Source organism: Protopterus annectens, chromosome 10.part0 (genome assembly GCF_019279795.1).
Source record: "Protopterus annectens isolate FY-2018-M chromosome 10.part0, PAN1.0, whole genome shotgun sequence".
In the NCBI taxonomy this organism is placed as follows: Eukaryota; Metazoa; Chordata; order Ceratodontiformes; family Protopteridae; genus Protopterus; species Protopterus annectens.
In genome coordinates, this window is record NC_056744.1 from 414,972,149 (window position 1) to 414,995,185 (window position 23,037).

General features: G+C 36.6%; 1 protein-coding gene across 1 annotated transcript in view; it reads left to right on the forward strand.

The window, feature by feature from the left end:
- PLA2G4A (phospholipase A2 group IVA) overlaps window positions 1-23,037 on the forward strand; it is a 1,409,517-nt gene that overhangs the window by 1,002,967 nt on the left and 383,513 nt on the right. Inside the window, exon 10 of the mRNA XM_044085320.1 lies at window positions 18,049-18,163. Within this exon, the coding sequence (XP_043941255.1) occupies window positions 18,049-18,163 (115 nt within the window). The remainder of the gene's footprint in view (window positions 1-18,048; window positions 18,164-23,037) is intronic.

Here is a 23,037-nt window from a genome sequence, read left to right on the forward strand (position 1 = left end):
TTCAAAGCTTTTAACTTTTTTCATATTTTCATCCTCTTTTTTTTTTTTTCCATCCATTACAGTATATTTTGCAGTGAGAATTCTCCTGTTTCTGGCATGTTAGTTTCAGGTTTGCACCTCATTGCATTAACTTTTAGCTCATCAAGGTTTATGATTTCATGGGTTTTCCATAAACAGTCACTGTTTTGAAAGCTGTATGATGTGTGTGGTTGATTTATGAACTTTTATACAAACCTTTTTATTATCTCATATGTCAAGTGTCTCAGCAGGTAAGATACTGACCTTGGATGCTGGCAAAATCAAAAGGCCATAAGGGGATGTCCTTCACTTCTATAATGCTGTTCTTTCGATGAGATGCAAAACCAAGGTCCATATGTTTGACTAAGTTGCACCCCATATGGATGTAAAATATCCCACAACACCAAGGGCTTTTTATTAAAATTTTTTAACACAATTTGCACTTTATATACAGATAATTTTACTCTAGAAAATTCTCATGTCCGTCACTTCCATTTCTGAATAGCATGCATGTTTATTTTGTAACATAGACTTTTCTCCTTTGAACCACAAAATGTTATACCATTTTTAACTTTTCATTATTACATGTGGACCCCATCTCCTGCTTTTTATTTAATAACACCCTATTTTCTTGGGGTGCTGTGTTAATAACATCCTATTTTCTTGGGGTGCTGTGATTTCCTTCCACAGTCCAAAGATATGCAGTAAGCTGACTGGACACACTGAATTGCTTGTAGGTAGGAGTACACAAGTGTCTATGATACAGAAAAATGACTGAGGCATGACTAGCCACCCAAGGGTGTGAAAATTGCCTATAGGTAATTGTTACTGTTGGTGTGATAACTCGACCCCGTGTACAAAATGGGAAAAAAGGGGTTGATGCCGATGTTGATTCCAGATTTATATATAATTTGTAAATTTTCAAAGATTTTCATAAATATTTCCTTGTAAATATGTTTATGTTTCATATAAACAAAAATATGTACTTTCTTAAATCCTGTTATTCTAACTGCTGTTTGGACTCTTTGTATATAGAATAAGCCCTCCAGTGCCTCTGGCCAAATTATCCTTATCTCTTAGAATATGACCTCAGGTGTAGTGGACAAAATAAGCCACACCCAGTGGAAGTAACTTGGTTGGCAAAAATAGGTAATCTTCTGCAGACCAATAGAATTTTTTTACCTTGATAAGCTGTTCCTACTCCACATTTACATATAACTGAGGATATCATTCCATGTGTTCAGTGAATTAGTCCGGTTTTGTAAATCAATGGAGAATTATGGACATGTTGTTCTTCTACTTCACAAAAGTCAAGCACAGTCAAGCATCGGTGGATTAAGTATGCCTTTCTTCCAGGGTGGCTTTCAAACCATAACCCCACGCCATATATACACACTTTTTTGGGGTGGAGGGGTGGCATGCATAAGTGCAAATGTCTGTTTGAATTCACCTTCCATTGACTGTAAATCAATAGAAGACCATTCAGACTGCTCTGTTTATAAAACACCAATGTCTATACCTAGCATTCTGCAATTATACTCTAAAGCACAGGAAAAAGACAAGCCTGTTAAACACTTTTTGTAATGTTAGACGGGTGCTTAGCAAGCCTTTTATTAGCACTCCTAAGTGGTTTTAAACATCAGGTTTTACAATAGGGGGTTGACAGCAAATACTTTGAAAGCTATTATATACTTCATTCAGCCACACTTTTTGTTTAAAAAGTGTTGTAGAGTTAAGTGCCATAACAACTTTTAAAGCCGTTCATTTTTCAGAGGGATACTTGGTTTCAGCCTACTCTATTTTGACAACATTAAGTGTTTTACTGGCTTGAAAGCCAGTACATCATTTGGCACTCATGCACTTTTCTCTGTAACTCATGGTACATAGAGAAGATAAAGGTCCGTGTATTACGTAGTATTGTGATCGGTTCTCACCGATTTTAACCCTTATTACGTGTTCTTGATGTGGATGCCAAGATTTTCCTCTTGAGCTTTGCTCTCGAGGTGAATTTCTTGGCATCCACGTCTTTTACACATAAATGTGTTATGATCAAAGACCCAGTCATAATCTTGTATCTCTTATTGCGATAAAAAATGATCAGAGTAAAGGTTTACCTTGTTGTTTTACACAAATACACAGTAGTTCTGCAAAGTCAGACTGATTACTGTTTAACTTGATTGTGACAGTAGAGTCAGACATCAATTATAACTGTATTCTTGACTGACTGTACCTCAGAGATCTGGTTTTGGTAAAAATAATTATGAACACAATAATTAATGGATTTCAAGATTGTTTCCACCCAAGGACAAAGTAGCCCAACTTGTACACAACACAGAATAGTTATGTAAAACCAGACTTTTTAAACTAAGCAAACAGTAACAGGGTAAGTTACTGTCATCCACAGAGAGACAGACGGATACCAGCTCCTCACAGCAGTTGCAGTCATTTTGCTATATGTATATCTCATCTGATCTGAGAAAAATAATACCTTTCAACCTTTTAGCGCAAGAATCAGGAACTAAATTAAAAATTAATGAGTGACAATGTCTTAAAATTTGGGAGAAATTTCAAATAGCCTTGACTACTAATAAAACCAAATTCATGTTATTCACCTCCCAAAAAACAACACCATTAACCAAAAATGAATTTACCATCAACTTACTCAACAACACTTGCCTTGAAGTAGTCTCATATATCAAACTTCTAGGGGTCATTATAGATGAACACCTAACCTTCGACTAGCATATTACCACAAACATCAAAATAAAAACATCACAAACTAGACATCCTATACTGGCACAAACACTTTCTCACCTATGCAGCAGGACTATCCATTGCCTCTTCCTTTCTACTTCCATCCTTGCTCTATGGTACACATCTCCTTACTAATATACAATCCTCTCTTAAATCTAAACTGGTCTCATAATACAATAAAATCTCAAAATTTGTAACCATCTCTAAACACTCCTCCCACCACTGTGTATTGCTGCATTGTCTAAACTGGCTAGAACTTCCCCAGCATATAACATACCTGCAACTAACCACAGCTCATAAACTAATCTGTAAGCCTTCTAGTTGTCCTGCTGTCTCCTCTCTGTTCACCATGTATCACTCAAATAGACCTCTGCGATCACTCAGTCTGTCAGATGCTCCTTAATGTAACAAAACCTAATCTTTCCGCCGGTTAAATGCATTACCCATATGCTATAGCAAAACTATGGAATACTCTCCCTCCTTTGATTAGGTCTGCTAGCAACCCTGAATGCTTTAAGACTTTGCTGAAACACCTGTTCTCCCATTAGATGTACATGTATTAGCACTGACTGTAAAAAAACACAATATTTCCTCCTTCTCTCACTTATGGCTCAGACTCCTCAGATATACATTCAATGCATCTAACTTACTAAGTCTAACATCTGCCACCCAGCCACACATAATCTGTTATATCAGTTACCTACCATATCTTCTATTCATTCTTGATGCCTATATAGCAATAGCTCTAAGGCGATACCTTACTCTTGGAATCTTTTATCTGCTGCCCTCCATCTTTCCCCCTCTACTGCAAAACTGTAATACTGTATTGTTCACACATTCGCTATTATCCCTTGTCATCAACTGTATTCTTGTTTGACTTGCATACTTAAAATGTAACATCTGTATAACTAGTAGCTATTTTATTGTATTCCCTATTCTGTAATGTGCTCTGTACCATCACTGCTTGATTTCTGTATTTTGATTCTGTAGCTTTATCATGTTGTTTGTTTTTTTGGAGTTTTTCTTCCCAGCCCTCTGCTGAAAACAGGGTCACCCTGGCCCAGTAGACCTCCCAGTTAACAAATCCAAATAAATAAATAATAGAAATATTGTTCTCACGTGTCTAAAATCTTGCTGAAATAGGTTTGCCAAGCATGCAATTTTTGAAGGATTCACAGTCTGAAACTCAAATGTCTGTCATACTTAATGACTGAAATTATCACTGATTTTCCAGAATAAAACAAATTTTAAGCATAAACTAAAAATATCAAGGATGTTCTGCAAAATTAGGAATAGTTGAGAGCTGTGTGATTTCAGCTGTTTCACAGAAAACAAGGCCGCGAGTATTGCAATGTATTTCATACTAATCCACATTAGTCCTGCAAAACTAGGGGGCTAACTGAGCAAACAAGGGAAAGGTAGTTTACTTTCATCCACAAACATCCTCCATTCAGCAGTACAAGAATAAGGAGCACAAACAAAAAAGAATGATGTATTTTAAATATGCTTAGAAAACGTTCGATTAGTATGCATTTTCTGAAGGATGTAAAGTCTGAACTCAAATGGCCCTCATAGCAAGTAACTGCAGTCATTAGAGATTTGCCAGAAAACCACAGATTTTTATGAGGAGCAAACTAAACATCTGATGCAAAATCAGAAGCCTTCTGTGATATCAAGGACAGTTGATAGCAGAATAATTTAATTTTTCTTTCACTTGTATAGTAGATGCAATTATTTCATTTTGTTTCTGACAAATACATGTTAGTCCTGCAAAGTCAAAGGGTTAACTGAATAGATAACAAAATGGTAATTTTCTTTGATCCAAAAACAGTCTCCAGACTCCCCACTCAGCTGCTAAAACTACTTTTGTGTGTATTCTTTTATCTGATTGCGATTACAAAAAAAGTGACATAGCCAAGCATTCACAAAACAGGAACAGATTTCAAATATTGTTATATTATTAGAAAGTTGCTAACATTACAAGTTTCTGCATTAGCATGCATTTCCATTGTACCCTCCCCTCATCATGTAAAAATAGAAACAGATGTGGCTTTGAGGGTCTCATGTTTCCTTCTTTTGTTATACTCCATAGGCTAGTTTTCGGTTGCAGGCAAATACAAAATAATGACGACATCATAATGAATCTTCATTAAAAAAACGTAACTTGCTTATGAAAACTTGACCAGCATATAAAGTAAAATCAGAGACATTCTGCAAAATTAGGGTTACATTTACTTCCCAACTCCCTGCAACCATCTCTCAAAGCACTGCATCCTTGTATATCACTTTCCAGTGTTTCAGGGTCGTGATAGGGCATGTACTGCATGTGTGCAAACATTAGATTAAGATACCCTAGTATAAATACTCAAGGTGGCAGATGAATGCTAAAATGAGTTAGCAGTGCTGAACATAACCAAATTATTTCAGATGATCAGAAACATTGTTGGGATATATGATGATCACATCTGAAGTGAGCTAACCTGAAGTCATGGACTCCAGATGGTGAGCCAAATAACTCTTATTTTAATCTATCCGTGGAAACAGGTCTTTCCTAGCTGAACAGAGCATTTCAATTAAAAAAAAATGTCTGGCATGGAGCATTGACTTCAGAAATGTGTTAAATAGAGCATGTCATATAGTTGTCTGAGACCTGTATCTTATTACTCTCAGGTTAAATGTATAATGCAGAGTAAAGGACAACTAGATATCCTTGACATCTAAAGAATAGCTGTGCTCAGGATGTGTGTAGCAGTAAGAGTGACCAAATAACAATAAAAGATAGTTAATTACTGAGACAAGTGTATATTAGTCATGCTGTTGTATAGATTAAACAAATTATGTAGCAGAAAAACAAAATTATTGCACTTGAAAGATGGATTCAGTAGTGAGTGCAATAGCTTAGTGTAAAGGCTTTTACAAAGTGGTTACCTTTGCTTTAGCAAGTTATGGCTGTTAAACAACAGGGCTATGAAGGGGAGCCCTCATGAACTTGTTTCTATATGTAGCAGTACAGTGTAGACCATGTTTCCCACAGAAAGCCTTTACCCCACCCCAGAAGTATGATGGTGTGATGTTTATCTGACACCATGCTGAGGAAAGCTCTTGCAAAGCTGCTTAAAAGATAGACTGCATTTTTTTAATTAAAACAGTTGCCATACAAAATAGCTGGTACCAGATACAGTACTTGAGCAAGGCGGATTCCTATCAGATAGTCGAACTTCTGCAAGTTCGAACCTCATATGGTTGAGACCATAAGTTTGAATTTTTAGAAGTTCGAGCATTTCAATGGAAATGTCCATAAGGGGTGGTTTCTGCTTTGTTCAGTGTGGTGTGATCTCAGAGTTGGTATATTTAAGTAGGGGGGGGTGCAGTGGGGCTTACCTCCATGCTTACAACAGTTTATTTTGTTTTATTTTCTTTTTTTTGTTTTTTATCCATAGTCAAAGTGTTTTAACTTTGAACAGGATGGTTCGAACATTCCAAACTCAAAGTTATTAAACTTCGACTATGAAATATAGACCTAAGCAAGGCAGCTACAGTAATGCATTAATTTGCTTAGATGTCCATGACTTGCATCTAAGTGGCATGGTATTCTGAATATTTTATCTTTCAGTAGCAAACCCATAGGGTGCTATGCCCCCCTGCTTATTACCAAAACATATCTGTGAATTGGGTACGGGGCAAATGGTGCAAATCGCCTGTGCAGAGCAAATTAAACTACAGAGTGATTTTATTTATTATATCCCTGTCATTTGACTGAAGCACAAATGATCAAACTCATTTTACTGAGAAGTCATTTGACTAAATCACTGAAATCTATAAACAGTATGTGAGAGTGTTGCTTCTTATCATAGTAGTTATTAGGGAAGTGAGTCGAGATGAGTTTTGTGTTTGGTGACTAGCACTGATTCACTGTACGTGGTGTTTTTTTCTTTTCTTCATGATTGTACAACCATTGAATTAGTATATATAAGTAATGGCGATGTTGGGTGTTCAAGGGGAGAGTGTTGTTCCCTTGCAAAAACATTATTTATGATATATTTGTTGTTTAGAATGTTTTCTATCAGTTGTGATTCAGCAAAATGAGTCTTTACTCAAATGACTTTCCAGGCAGTTGTGATTTGTGATTCAGTTAAATGTGCATTTGATTAGATCACGTAGATCTGACTGGGCATAGCCCCTTTGCAGTAGAGGCCATGGTAGAAAATGTCAACTAATATACAAAACATTAGACAGCTTTGATAGGATTATAAAACTAAGGAGTGAACATGAAACAGTACATAGAGCCATCTCCATCATCTTAAACAGTCACATGTTAAATGGATGATGATGTCAGCACAACATTCAGCCCCACAGGTTTCATATACAGCAGTGCTGATTGTCTCACATATAGAAGAGTAAATACAGAAAAGGAGTGGAATTTGTCAATCAGTATACATTTAAAGGAGTGGCATTTGTCAATCAGTATACATTTAAAGGAGTGGCATTTGTCAATCAGTATACATTTAAAGGAGTGGCATTTGTCAATCAGTATACATTTAAAGGAGAGGCATTTGTCAATCAGTATACATTTAAAGGAGTGGAATTTGTCAATCAGTATACATTTAAAGGAGTGGCATTTGTCAATCAGTATACATTTAAAGGAGTGGCATTTGTCAATCAGTATACATTTAAAGGAGTGGCATTTGTCAATCAGTATACATTTAAAGGAGTGGCATTTGTCAATCAGTATACATTTAAAGGAGTGGCATTTGTCAATCAGTATACATTTAAAGGAGAGGCATTTGTCAATCAGTATACATTTAAAGGAGTGGAATTTGTCAATCAGTATACATTTAAAGGAGTGGCATTTGTCAATCAGTATACATTTAAAGGAGTGGCATTTGTCAATCAGTATACATTTAAAGGAGTGGCATTTGTCAATCAGTATACATTTAAAGGAGTGGCATTTGTCAATCAGTATACATTTAAAGGAGTGGCATTTGTCAATCAGTATACATTTAAAGGAGTGGCATTTGTCAATCAGTATACATTTAAAGGAGTGGCATTTGTCAATCAGTATACATTTAAAGGAGTGGCATTTGTCAATCAGTATACATTTAAAGGAGAGGCATTTGTCAATCAGTATACATTTAAAGGAGTGGCATTTGTCAATCAGTATACATTTAAAGGAGTGGCATTTGTCAATCAGTATACATTTAATGAGTATAACGTGACTTTTGCACCCTACACCAAGTGTAGCATACTACAGGTACCATGGATGAGTGTAGCATAACTAGGGCCCACGATTTGTTTAGCATACAAATGATGCACTTTTTTGGCATTTGTGGAGGAATGTTGTATGTGAAATACAAAAGGATACTTGGGGGTGAAAAAACGATTGAGAGAAACATCGTGCCAAGTAATGGGCACAAGCCGTGAATTATACATGCACTGTCAAGCTCGTGGCTCAAATAATTGTGGTAACGCACTGCTACCTTACTTCACTAGTGCATTATGGAGTGGTGTGATTAACACTTTGGTATTAATAAATTCAGCTAAGAATTTTCACATATATTATGTTTACAAGAGGACATTTATTTATTTTTATTTATTTATATTTGTTTTCTAGGGTAGAGCATTGATCTCCATGGACCTTTTTCACACACAGCCCTGAAGTGATGTCTGGTTAAGTGACCTGCTCAGAGTCACACAGGTGATGGAAGCTGAGGAAATCATACCTTGTGACACCTTATTATGTCACCATACTGATGACATAAATCACCAAATACATTAAATAATTGCATGAAGATTTTGCTCAGATATGAATAACAAATCTGAACTGTAGCTAGGTCATCTGGCATATCCTTCAAGTGTCAAGATGTTTGCCCATACTTTTGGTCTGTTCCTCTTAAAATTTGTGACTTTCTGGCAAATTGCTGAGGATTGAAGTTTGTAAATAATGATAGACATTTGAATTTCAGCCCTCATATCTTTCCAAAAATGCATATTAATGGGAATTCCAGTTATTTTAGCAACTTTCCAAGTTTATAAGAGTGATATTTAATATCTGACCATATTTTTGGGCTTTTGTCTTCCATGTATTACATGACAGTCTCCTCTGATGTTCCTTCTCCTTTCTCTTTGCAACTCAAACTCTAGGCTCTCACTTTCTCATAGATCTAGCTTTCCTCCTTAAAATCTGGTTGCTCAGGTTCTAACTCTCGGCTCTCACTTTCTCATAGATCTAGCTTTCCTCTTTATAATCTGGTTTCTAAGGTTCTAACTCTAGGCTCTTACTTTCTCATAGATCTAGCTTTCCTCCATATAATCTGAATGCTCAGGTTCTAACTCTAGGCTCTTACATTCTCATAGATCTAGCTTTCCTCCTTATAATCTGGATGCTCATATTATATTATTTAGCTCAGATTATATTATTTTCCTTCTCTGTTCCTTAATAGAAGCTAAATTTAAAAGGCAAATTGTATGTAACTGTTATTCAAAGAACAGCATTTTCTCTGTCAGGTCACTTATACTTTATATATAACTCATTATCAAAAGCCTTGGTCCTTTACCAATCACAGTTGAACCATTGTGAACAACTATTTGTATGTGTGTACTTATAACTGACCTGTTTTTCATGTCTGCTTTACCTGTGTTAAAACTACTTTACTATATGTTAATTGTGGAGCTTTTCTCCTCGGGCATCCACTGAAAATGGACCTGGTCCAGTTGGATTTTCCTGGTTAACAAATGTAAAATAAAATAAATAAATAAAAATTAATTATTTTTAGCATTGCCCAGATTACTTTCACAAAGTGGTCGAGAGCTATGTCATCTTATGCACTCTGCAGTTCCCTAACCAATTTTTCCCTCAAGTCAAAGTTGAGAAGCAACTTTCCCCTCAAGTCAAAGTTAAGAATCAAAAAAAGACATCTGAGAGTTAAAGATCAAAAAATAAACAAAAACTTGAACTACAGATGTATCTGGGGATTATGCTTGAGAATAAGTTATCATTTGACAGATGTAGAACAACAGGTTGATGGTTATAAAGCAAGTGATAATATCCTGCAGAATCGCCCACCTACTGAATATGAACCATCAGTTCTCCAAACTATCCCTTTTCCACCTTTCAGTTATGATCTGCAACTAATCTGAATAAACACCCAACAAAGTATTTCTACTAAACAGCTGAGAACAAACTACTCCAATTCAGTCACTTATCATATAAGAGTGAACCACAATGTGATTCAAACAAAAAACAGACTGTTACCAGTTGTGGCAAGAGACTATTTCTCATTAAATACTCTAACATACAAACAAATAAATGAAAGCTACTGCCTACCTTTAAAAAACAAACTAGTGGTAAGAGCCCCCAGTATAACCTAAGAAGTCAAGGTAATCTTCATCCACAGTAATAGCCTTATACTATGACTACAACAGAAAAAAACCTAGTACAAAACTGCCCTTGCAGTATACAGTATTCTAAAAGAAAAAAAAAAACTAGCACATTATCTCTGTCTCAAAAACTATTGAAAGCACACTTCACTAAAAGTGATGTGTAATTGTGTAATTGTTTTAGGTGACAGGTTAGATCTGCAGAATTGTTAGCTATCCTATGAAATCACATTACAGTTAGTAATATGAAAGTATAGAAATGTATTGAGACACAGCTATGCACCCAGTCAACAGATGGTGCTAGTATCTTTGAGTATGTAATGCAGCGATTTGTGTAAATACTGGTCATGTAAAAAAACAACTGTAGTAGTTGTTAGACTGTATTAATTCTAGTACACTTGTACATAATGCCCTGATTTGTTGAATTAACATTTGTGTAAAAACTAAGCTGTAGTAGTTAGATGTTTATAATACAACCTAAATGTAAATATTTGTTTGAAAAGTGTCACAGAAGGCAAACTCTTTGTAAATGTGGTTTTCAAGAGTTGTTACTGCCTTTTGGCACAGTTCATGGCTGAAAGTGGTCTCCGGAAAAACTCACTTATCCGGTTAAGAAAGTTCTGTAAATAAATTCATGAAGCATAAATACAGTAAAGGTACAGAACTATGTTTGAACATTACTTTTATGGTTTTCTTAGAACTGGCATATTAAGTACAACCATTGTCTTTTGGTGAAATGCATTTCAAAATTAAAACCTATGAGAAAGTAAAATACAGCTATACTTGTTGAAGTGGCATAGTAAGGCTTTAGTTAAAAAACGTTTTTCCTCAAAGTATGTAGAATTAATTGAAATGTAGCATGTTTAAGGCAGGAGAACTTACAGTAATACTTGTAAACCTGTCAAGAACATCACTGGCTCCTTTTTATGCCTCCCTCACTGGACACGCACAGCCTGCCAAAGTAAGTGATTTGCTTACATAATCCCTCAAACTGCGTGGACGTTAGCAGAGGGATTGTTGGTCAGTTAATGTCTAGTACCACCAGGCTATGCTTTTTTTCACATAAAATAAGCAGAACTCTGTGTCATTTATATGAAACGTAATCATAGAAAGTCTAGGAATGTATCATTTTATGGGAATGTAAAAATGCTCACTGTAAAAACATGCTGAGCATGCCAGATCTGATAGAACTGTTCCAAACGAGCATTTACAAGAAAATACTACCGAGAAAGATAACAAATCCTATTGTTATACTGTAAGGGTTGGGATATGTGACTTTTGTAAATAACCCTTACACATCTTTCCCCTCATCACTGTCTGAACTATGACTTTTGTAAATAACCCTTAGACATCTTTCTCCTCATCACTGTCTGAACTAATTTGCTTGTTTTGTTTTTTCATATTTTGGTGGTGGTGCTGCGGTAGCGTTGTCACCTCACAATAAGACATTGTCCTGTTCGATTCTCAGCTAGACCGTCTTCTGTGTGGAGATGTGCATGAATGGGCATACCTTAGTTGAAGGTTGTGCATCAGAGCTGGGTACTCAGCACGTAAAAATCTACTGCCAATCATTAGCGGACCGGGGTTCCACTGTGGCGACCCCTAACTGGGAAAAGCCGAAAGACACACACACACACACACACACACACTTGGGTAATTACAATATTAAACGTTCAGCTATTTACCTGGATTCATTGTATGAGCAACTTAACAGATAAAATTGCAGTTTAGGCTGATTTAATTTGATTTCACTAGAAAAAGTTCTGGTACCTGAAAACATGTCACAGTTATGTCCCTTCATTGCTTGCATACTGTAGTGATTTACATTTTGAAAGACAGGCTTTCTCTATTTCTTAAATTTTTAATTTATTATTTATAAAGTATATGTGAGACACTACTTTTTCCTGCCAGGTCACTGCAAATGAGATAATGCCATACTGCACTTTTATCATGAAGTGGTTGCCTAACTTCTCTTGGAACACCCAAAATATTGATGGAAAGCAAACAACTGAAGTAAAAAAAAACAGTGTCTATTCACAAAAGATGTACATCAAGAAAAAAAAAAAGAAAAAAAAACTGCTGCCTATATATACCAACTCCAAGATAGCACTACAGTGGGGAAAGGGCCCCAATGTACTGCGAGCCTGTGCCGAAAATGCTATTCTTCATTCAGCTGATTTTTGATTAGCTTACCTGCTTTTTGACTCATTAATAAAAAGCCACATTGACAAAGGATAGTGGCCTGATGAATCTTACTGTGTTTGTCACAATTTGGTCACAAGCTCATGTATTTTTCAGCACAGTGCATAACAAACATGAGAAAAGAATTTACTTTGGCTGCAGTCCCAGTTTTGGTTTGGTTTGATACCCTGATGTCACTTTTCTGCAGCCACTGGTTGTCTCATGAAGACTCATGATTACAAATAGAATAATAAAATCCAGTTTGTAAGTTAAAGCAAAATTCCAAAGTAGTAGTGTTCAAGCCACTCCTACATTTCTTATTGTGTCATAGTACTTGAGTCATCTAGAAGTTCATTTATGACCGGTCTTCAGTGAAAAAGGCATTTTTTTTAAATAAATTGTGTGAATAATAATGGTCTTCTTGAAGTTTGGATAAGGTAGGATTTGTACTTCAACAATATCAATCCCCTCAGATTGCCTTTGGATTAAACTGCTTCATTTTGTCCTACCTTATCCACAGTTGAGCATGTTTTTTGATTAAATAAAACAATGTTACTTACTACTAATTTTTGAGAAATGAATACGACTGTTCTAATTAATTCACACGTATGCTTTACTGACTCTATGAACTACAACATTTCCTGTTTCAGTTTCTCCTGTTATAAACAGAAGAAAAAAATCTTAAAGTACATCTCTCCAGAACATTGTTAGCATTCAGAGACAGGTGATAAAAGGTGTTACCATTTCCAGCTTGCCAGTGCAGTACGTATCAGTTGTTTGTAGTTACATACCCAGCAGCTTCCTTTTTAATTTTTGCTTGGACTTCTTCATTTTAGCAGACCATTACATGTCCCTGGATTTGTCCTACCCTCTTGCCTAGCTTTGTCCAGTTAATGTATTTATTTAGTTGATAAGTGAGCAAGTGGAGTGTTGAGTGGACCCTTTTTAAAGTTATGACCTGGGTCAAACTCACAAAGTACAGAACAGTAGAAAATAAAACATTGAGCACAGTGAGTTAATACTAGAAAAATGTATTACAACTTTTGACAAAAGATGTTACTCTTTATGTAGACATCCTTTAGTGAAGTGAGATCTAGTTGGTAGCAACATCCTGAGACCATCATGGTAATGGAAATGTGGGGATTTTTTTTAATATCTTAATTCCACGTAGTGCATTGTTTCTAATGGCCTGCTATTAGTCATCTGTTAAACAGTTGTTCAGAACAATGAAAAGAATTTATGCCCTTCCACTGACAATAGTGAGCTAGCCTATACCTGCTTCATTTCATATCCGAGACCAGCTCATCCAGCATATGGGCAAACTCCTCAAATTCATGTTGCCAGCATTGTAGTTAGGGATCCAGCAAGCTGATACTTGCATGGCACTTTCCCGTATCAAGATTTAGAATATATTCTGAAGGGATGGTTTTGCTGCTGCTGGCAGTAGTTTGGGGTGTGGGGGGTAGCACACAGCATTGTTTTGTATCATTAAAAGTTTCTGCAACAGTAACAATTGTAACATTTAGAAACAAATCAAGTGTAACACTGTTGAATAGTTTATTGAATGGTGCCAGAAATAGGGACTTTTATCTGGGCCATTCATCAAATTCAGGACCACGTTACACTTGGTTTGTTTTTATTTTTAATTTTCTAGTGTGCGACTACTATCTGTGGTTTTATTTCGTTATTTTTATGACCTATGTTGACTTTGGAAGCAGGTGCTTAAAAATGAACAAATCATACAGTCATTGTGCTAGATGCATGCTGAGAGATATGTATCTGTACAGCTTCTCAAACAGTAAAGTTCAGGTAGATGAAATGAAAGGAAAGACAAGATGCAGCAATGCACTGAGCTGATTGTGAAAGATTTTTCTTACACTGAGGCTGAAGGCATAGCAAACCTACTGACCAGTAAATTTATCTCTAACTTTATCTTTCACTCCCCTCCTTCTGTCCCTTAAGATTTATCTGAAATTGGCTCATGTCCAGCTATCACAGAAGAATATTTCCTAGAAGTGCTATCAAAAGCTAAGAATCCTGGCAATATCCTTGGATGCATCTTAAATAGCATGAAACATAATTTACTGTTCAACCTCAGCCTCCCTACAAGTTCTGTACCAAATGAGTGGAGAACATCTCCAGTGATTTCCTGCATAAGCGGGGACCTTCTACAGACCCAGGCAATTACAGACTCATACGTTTGACAAGCCTCATATGCAAAGCTATGGAAAGACTTGTTATGGGATTAATCAATCAGGACAGGACATAGGGAACTCTCAAATGCAACTGAAGCTAATATCACTGTAGCAGTATTTACCAATACCCTAAGAGAACTATGCCTGTTACACACTTATTACTAGACTATACAAAACCAAAATGAATGACTCGTCACACAATGGAACAAAATTTTTATTAAAACTCGAGGATGAAGCATGGCATTCTTGAACCTGACTCAGAGTGGATTCATCTGGGGCAGGTCATGTTTATTCATCCTTGTGGGTTTTTTGAAATAGTCACCAAAGCAATGGATAACGGTAAAATTGTACACACGGCATACCTCAGCCTGGCCAAAATGTTTGGCATAATTCCCTACTCAGGCATAGCAGCAAAACTAAATAAACTTTGAATACAAACCCCAATGTCACCTGCTGCATTGTCAGCCGACTCACAGATGGGATGCAGATAAACAAAACAGTGGAAGTTACCTCCGCAAAGAGACCAGTCTTCAGTGGAGTCACCCAGGGCTCTGTGCTAGGATCTCTCCTGTTTGGCATCTACTTTTCTGAAATAAAACCCAATACCAAAGGGTTCTGGCTGATGAAATTTGCAGATGACTGCAAGCCAGGAGCAGTCATTGAATCCCCAAATGACTTAGCCATCCTGCAGGAAGGTTTGTCTCCTATACATAACTGGTACCAAAATCATGGACTAAAGCTACAAATTCATTATTGTATCCTTTAGGAAGTCCTCTACCCAAAGGAACTACCACACTAACAATAAACCCCTAAGAGATGGCCCAGTTGTTTAGGATTTAGGAACTTATGTGTACAGTGACCTAATTTCTGACTAGCATGTGTCTATTGTAAGAAAGTCATCTATGTTGAACAGCTTATAAACAAAGTACTTGTTTCTAGGTCTAGGGATGTCATTGTTCCCCTTTACTCAACCCACATTAGGCCAGTCATTGAATATAATGCCTCCTTTAGTATATATCTGTACAGACACATGCAACAACTGGAATGCCCATGAAGATACCTTAATAAAGAGATACAAGGCCTAAACAATATCTTCTACATGAAGCAGATAAACACAAAAGCCAGAAGAAGTAGCTGAATTGAACCCACTCAAAGTATTGCAGGCTGCAAATCACCACACAGTTGTAGAATGCAGAATCCACTTTATTAACTTCAGACAAAAAATCCAAGGATGAGCGCTTTCATCCAGAAAGATCTAGACTTCATCAGACAATTTACCCCACATAGTTACTTCCTTCTTATACAGTCCAAACAGGAAGTTCCACCCAGTTATAAACTAATCAATTATGTTATTAAAAGCACAATATTTACAGTCACTGAATTTAAAAAGCAGACAAACTATACAAACTGAAAAAGTTCATGGAACACACCACCCTAAAAACACACTATATATAAACACTGCTTCATAAAAATTACAATTTACAATAAATATTTAAATATGTTGAATGTGTTAAAACAATAAATGTGTGATTAAATACTAAAAACTAGATATAGTAGAAAATGTTAAGAGAAATAAATACACTTAACATAAATACTGAACATGTGATATTAAAATGCATAATGGAGAAATATATATATATATATATATATATATATATATATATATATATATATATATATATATATATATATATATACATATATACACACACACACATTTTATCTTTCTAGTGCCTTTAGTTTTAAAATTGGGCTAATTGAAATATGTTCATTCAGGCCTGGCCAGTTCCCGGCATTCAAACGTAATTGCCAGTATAATTCTCTTTTCTCAAGTAATAGTGACCATGCACCACCCCTCATGTTGGTACTGATATTGTCTATAATAAAAAATTGGAATTTATGGTTCTTATACTCCAAAACATGTTTGCTAAGAGAATTTGTTTCTTTTTTATTCCTTATGTCATATAGGTGTTCGTATATGCAATTTTTTTAACTTTCTATCAGTTTTACCTATGTAAAAGCAAGAACAGGTGGCACACATGGCACAGTAAATCACTTTCTCCGAATTACAGTTGTATATCTGATTGATTCTGATTTCAATATTATTAATGTCAAAAATATTGCCTTCTTTAATGGAACTGCAATAGTTACATCTGCCACATTTGTTCATAGAACCCGACCTGTGGTTTGGGTAAGAGTTACTACTCTCAAATATGTTTTTCATATTCTTGCCTTTCCTATATACTATAATAGGTTGTGGTCCTATTAGTGGTCTGATGTTCTTGTCATGTCTCAAAATAGACCAGTTTTTTTGTTAAGATGTTTCTTACTATGTAACTATCTTGAGTGAATACAGTGATGAAAGAAGTCTTATAATCATTCTTACTTGCAAGATTGTCAGTTTCTTGATTACTGGTGAAAGGCCCACTGTCAGTTCTACTACAAGAAAGTAAAGGTACATAAAACCCACGCTCTCTCTTGTTAACCACCTCAATCATTATATCACTAACGAACTTACAAGGATAGCCTCTTTTTTGAAACATATTTTTCAAGTTGTCACATTCATCTAAGAATTCATCAATACCAGATGCCATACGAGCTGCACGCACAAACTGTCCCTTAACTGTTGCTTTCCTTTGTTTGACTGGGTGTGTGCTAGAAAAATGCAGTAGTGAGTTCGAATACGTGCTTTTCCTAAAGATTTTTGAAACAAACCTCTTATTTTCATAACCCTTTTCCAGAAAGACGTCTAAAAAGGAAATTTTGTCAAGGGATAGGTTCCTGACCCAGAGGCTCCCCAGACTCTGGAATAGATTGCCCATACATGTCAAGCAGAGCGCCTCCTTGGCTCTCTTCAAAAGGAACCTTGATGATTGGATGGGAGATAGGAAATTCACCCCAGGGATCACATCAGTCACCCTGCTAGACAGGGGTCCAGGGAGGTAAATATTGTGGGAAGAAATAGCCAGGAAATTGTTATGGCTAGACTTGTATAGGCCCTGGGCCGATAGCCTAGCACCAACCTATGAACCTATGAATTGGCTTGAATTAAAATGGCCCTTAAAGGAAGCTTCCCTAGTACATACCTATGAAACTTTGAGAGGTGATACCCTGCCATTACTACTACTTTCACGAATGCACAAACCTGGACTTAAAAGTACCAACCACTAGGGTTAGCATATACTCATGGGTCATTATGTCTTACCTAATATTTTTACTTTATTTCTTATCTAATAATGTCATTGCACTGTTGTTTACTGGGAGTAGATGACAACACTACATTTCCTTAAATTGTGTCATGTGTTGTTCTGTGATGTTCTAGATTGGTCCTGTCAGCTTCAGCCTTGTATTTTTGGCTGTTGTAAAGTCTTATTTAATAATCTTTAATTTACCCCTTAGAGAATGAACATATTCTTGGGTGTTGTAAAGTCTTATTTAATAATCTTTAATTTACCCCTTAGAGAATGAACGTATTCTTGGGTGTTGTAAAGTCTTATATAATAATCTTTAATTTACCCCTTAGAGAATGAACAGCACACTTAGTAGCATGAAGGAGAAGGTTAACGAGGCCCAGTGCCCTCTGCCGTTGTTTACCTGTCTTCACGTCAAGCCTGATGTCTCCGAGCTTATGTTTGCAGGTATGTTAACTTACTACACTCTTTTCATCTAAGTGTGATTTGTTAAGTGGATTGCTCTACTGTCCCTGAATTGCAGTGTTAGAGGTGCAGGGATTTATCATTCACGTATTCTTTATGCCATTGGTAACAGTGATGGCTGGCAGCTGACATTTGCATGGATTGGTACAAGCTGTGGAATTATGTTACAGTTAAAAATAATAATTAATAGATAAATAAATAAGCAAACAACAAGCAAAACAGTTTCACCTGATACTGTGAAAGAGGGGCAGGGTGACATCATCACTGTCAGCATGGGTTTGAATACGGGCTAAGGTATCTTAAGGCTGGTATGCATAGCATAAGCAGTAAAGTTAGCAGGCTTGTTTCAACCATTATTAATAGGAAACAAAAGAAGTTAATAAGGGCTGCAGATGCATACTGTTTAGGTAGGGCATATATTGTACCAAATACTAAAAAGCAAACTTTGAACAAAACCAGTAATTTTATGTTGTAAACACTGCAAATGTTAACATGAGCAGCATCAATGGACATAACAAGGGTATGAATAAAATAAATAATAGAAATCATGAAGCAAATCAGTCAAATGATTTTGAGTCACCCCCAGTGTTATCAACTGTCCCCTTTTCTCCAAAACCAGTCATAAGCACATGGACATCTCAGTGGAAAAAACAAAACAAAAGGCAAACAGAGGGGGAGGGGATGATGAGGAAAGAGATGGAATTAAGCAACCACAACAATGTAGTAAATCTTAGCACTTTGTTACTGAATGAGACTCTTCTTTCTGTGCTCAACAAAGGCTTCACTTTCATTCTGATGCAAACAGCTAACCTGACTAAAGTTATTATAGATCTTAAACTGTTTACTCATAAATTGAATCTGAAATATTTACTTCAGGATATTCCCCATTTCAAAGACAAAGAAAAAAATGTATTTCACCATAAGCTCATACAATCTTGTTTTTCATCCAACTTTACAGGCTTTCAGTGATATTTCTGAAAAAGAATTAAGGGAAAGTGTTGGCAGTAAACCAAGATTTTACAACATATCACCTTCTGAAAGAGCTGCATTTTAAAGAATTTAGAGAAAATAGGAACATCTGCATTATGAAGGCAGATAACAGTAATGCATTGGTAGTCATGAACACATCAGCTTACAATGAATCTATTAATCTTTTATTGAATAATTCATGTTATGAATTAGTGACTATTGACACTGTCAAAAAACATTTTGCTGAAATTAATGTTATTCTTTTCGACTTATTCTGCCAAGAACAAATAGATCGTGAAATATATGACTATTTTAAATTGGAGAAATTGAAAATGGCTCATTTCTTTGGAATACCAAGATACATAAATATCAAAATAATCCTCCATTTCGGCCCATTGTTGCAGTAAATTTTTATAAAACCAAGCCTATTTCCATATACTACATATGTTGAATTCAATAGTCCAAAAATCTCAATTCTATCTCAAAGATTCCTGGCATCTTTTAGAACTTTTAAGCCAGATTTCTAATCTTAATGAGCAGTATCCTTTTTGTGTCTGTTGATGCAGTTATCTTTCTATACCTGTGTTTGTCAACAGACAGGTGTTGAATTAGTTAGAGAATATCTAACTAAATATTCCAATTTTGAAAATACTATAACTAACACTGTTTTTGAGCTACTTAACCTTGTCTTAAGCAACAATTTATTTGAGTTCCAAGAAAAATATTACAGATGCAAAAGTGACATTGCCATGGGAGCCAGAATAGCTCCAGTTTTTGCAAATTTGGTTATGTCAGCTTGAGAACACTTTTATGTCATCACTCATGATTATTATGAGAAAATATTGTTCTATAAGAGGTACATAGATGATCTGATATTCATCTGGAATGGTACACCTGATTAATTTCAGATTTTCTTTGAATACCTGAACTCAAGTACCAGCTTTACGTTCACTTCTAGTGGCATAGAAACAACTGGTAATTATTTTGACATTCATCTATCTATTGATCCTAAAAATGGGGAAATTCAAAGTAATATTTGCAGGAAAGACACTTTCATAAATAACTAACTGCATCGTACCAGCATGCATCCCTTTCATATGAAGAAAGGGGTCATTAAGGGGCAGTTTATAAGATTAAGTAAGATAACCAGCATTGATTCAGTTTTCGTAACCTAAAGCATACATTTGGAAAATATGTTCAATGAAAGGGGATATCTGCGAAATCTTTCTAAAATTGTAATCAAGGAAGTCGTTGAATTGAGAAGTGACCGAGCTGAAAAAGAGCACGGCAAAACCTCTCTTAAAATGTTTTAATACCAGTAACTCTCTAAGCACTGTAAGTAACACTATATCATCTATTCAGACCCCAGAAAATTCCTTGGCTGGGGTGCCTTCTGTGCGGAGTCTGCATGTCGTCCCTGTGGTTACGTGGGTTTCCTCTGGGTACTCCAGTTTCCTCCCACATCCCAAAAACATGCTGTAGGTGGATCGGATACTCTAAATTGGCCCTAGGCATGATTGTGTGCATGCGTATGTGTGTCTTCCATGGAAGGTTGGGCACCTGGCTGGCAACTCGACAATGTAAACCTCTACTGCCAGTCATAAGCAGACAGGTGATCTGCTGTGGTGACCCCTAACTGGGAAAAGCCAACAGAAGAAGAAGGAGTGCTCTCAACTTCCATACACAAAATTATTTTTAAAGAATAGGAAAATTATCCTGGGGAACCAAGAAATTAATAAAAGTTTGGGAGATCACCTTTTACATATAAAAAAACATATAAACATGAAAAACATGTTGAGAAGGCTAAACAGCCCTGGAATGGTAATATTGAATATGGAACCTTCAAATGCAGAAAATGCAGACAGTGTAGATATGTAAGTAAAAGCTCAAGTATGTTTGTACACAGTTAAGATAAAACTATCTTTGCTAAAAATGGATGCGATTGTAACAGGTAGAGTGGTGTACCTAGCAAGGTGTGAGAATTGCATTAGTTTTTATGTTGGTAAAACTATTAGAAAAAAATGCTCAAATGGAATTATGAACACACTTTGGCTATCCACAAAAAAGATGTTAATAATGCATTAGCCAAGCATTCGTTAATATGTGATGATTTTAGGAAATTTCATTTTTTGTTTTAGATAAGGTAGAAACAGTTTTAACGGGAAGACAAATGTATATCCTTCTATTCCTCTGTTGCAGTATTCATGATATAAGTGAATTGCCTGCCAAGGCAATGACCTGATGTTGGCCAGTATATCAAAGTCTTTTACTACTTAGGGTTCACAGTACAACTGATGTAGGCCACCAACAGATGTCTGCCATAAAAGGGACATATGCACGCACCACCCTCAGAACTTCTTTGCTGCCAGTCAGATCGCCAGTCTCGGCTGTCGCTCTGCTGTTGGAATTGCTGATTCCTAAGGTAAATCTCCCTTTGGGAAAATCATTTTGTCTTTTTGCTACCTTTCTTTCTGAGATTCATGTAATCTAGGAAAGGGAAGTGTGACTGTGGAAGACAGATTCCACATAATGATAGTAATGCAGAGTACCTTTTTTGCCTAGGCCATCAGCATGACCACAGAGGTTCTATCTGCCAGTCCTTTGTACTTGAGACCCTCCAAAATCAGTTATCCTCCCTTGCAATCTATCTAGAAAACCAATGCCTTAAGCTTCTAGAGAAGAGTGTGATTTAGTCCCTTCTGGACCTGACACTGAGCCGGTAAAACGTAAGGCTAAAAAACATACGTCCAAAACTGAAGCTATACTTCTCAAGTCAGATATCTATCCTGAAGTGCAAGAGAGCTCGGAGACATTCATGGACCAGGATTTGGACCCACAGGCTGAGTCCATTTCACAGGCTACCTTGGCTCTAGATGTTTGCATGTCCAGGGAGGATTCTCAAACATTGGTCTCCAGTGTTCAGGGGGAACCGAGGCTCATTGTGGCAGAGAACCCTAGGGATGGAACTCAGATAATTGTTAGGGAAAATGTAGTTTGATATTGTGGAATGTAGAACTACATCTGGCCCTCCTCCTTTGCACCACATAGATAATGCCTGCAAAGAAACAAAAAAACAAGCATGTCTCTCCTCCAGACTTACAGAAAGAATGGCTGAACTTCTCACAAGGCCTCGTTAAGACATTTATGATGCTTAGGCCTCTGTCATGCCCCCCCCCCCCAGCCTGGCCGGCCTCTCCTCTGAAGAGACCTAGGTCCCATCATGCCTCAGATGATGATTCTTCTTCTGAAGAGGAGGATGATCCTTTGGATTATTCTTCCCAAACCCCTTCTCCATTAGATTAGATTCTAATGGAACAGATGCACGCACCCATGGTGGAGATTTCTTTTGGAGAGACTATATCCAAAATGCGTGACCATTTCAAGTGGGACAGTACAGAGATGCCTGAGGTTCAGAAGTGTTACTATGACCTCCTCCAGGTACATTCCCCTAGTCCTTCAGCCATTCCTCCTGTAATACCTGCCTTTTTGGATGACTTTGCATCCACTTCCACCAACCCCGACTGTCAGCCTCCAGCTCCAAAAAAGCCAGACAGTTCCTACAAAGTACCCAAGGACTGCCAATTTCTCTTCATGACCCCTGCTGCAGATCCTTCTTTAATTTTTGTTGCCTCTGATAAGGCCTCCAGGTTGCTTCCTTCTCACCTCCCTGCAGCCTTAAGATAAGGATACCAGACAGCTGGAGAGGCTGGGAAAGAAAATCTGTCCCTCAGCTACCCTGGCCTTCAGAGCATTACGATATCAAACACACATGACCAAGAACAACTTGGAACTCTTTTCCCAGATTTCAAAACTGACATCAGACATACCAGATTCTGAAAATAAGCCCTGGCATCCATCCTCCTTGCCATCTTTTCTCAGGTAGCCAG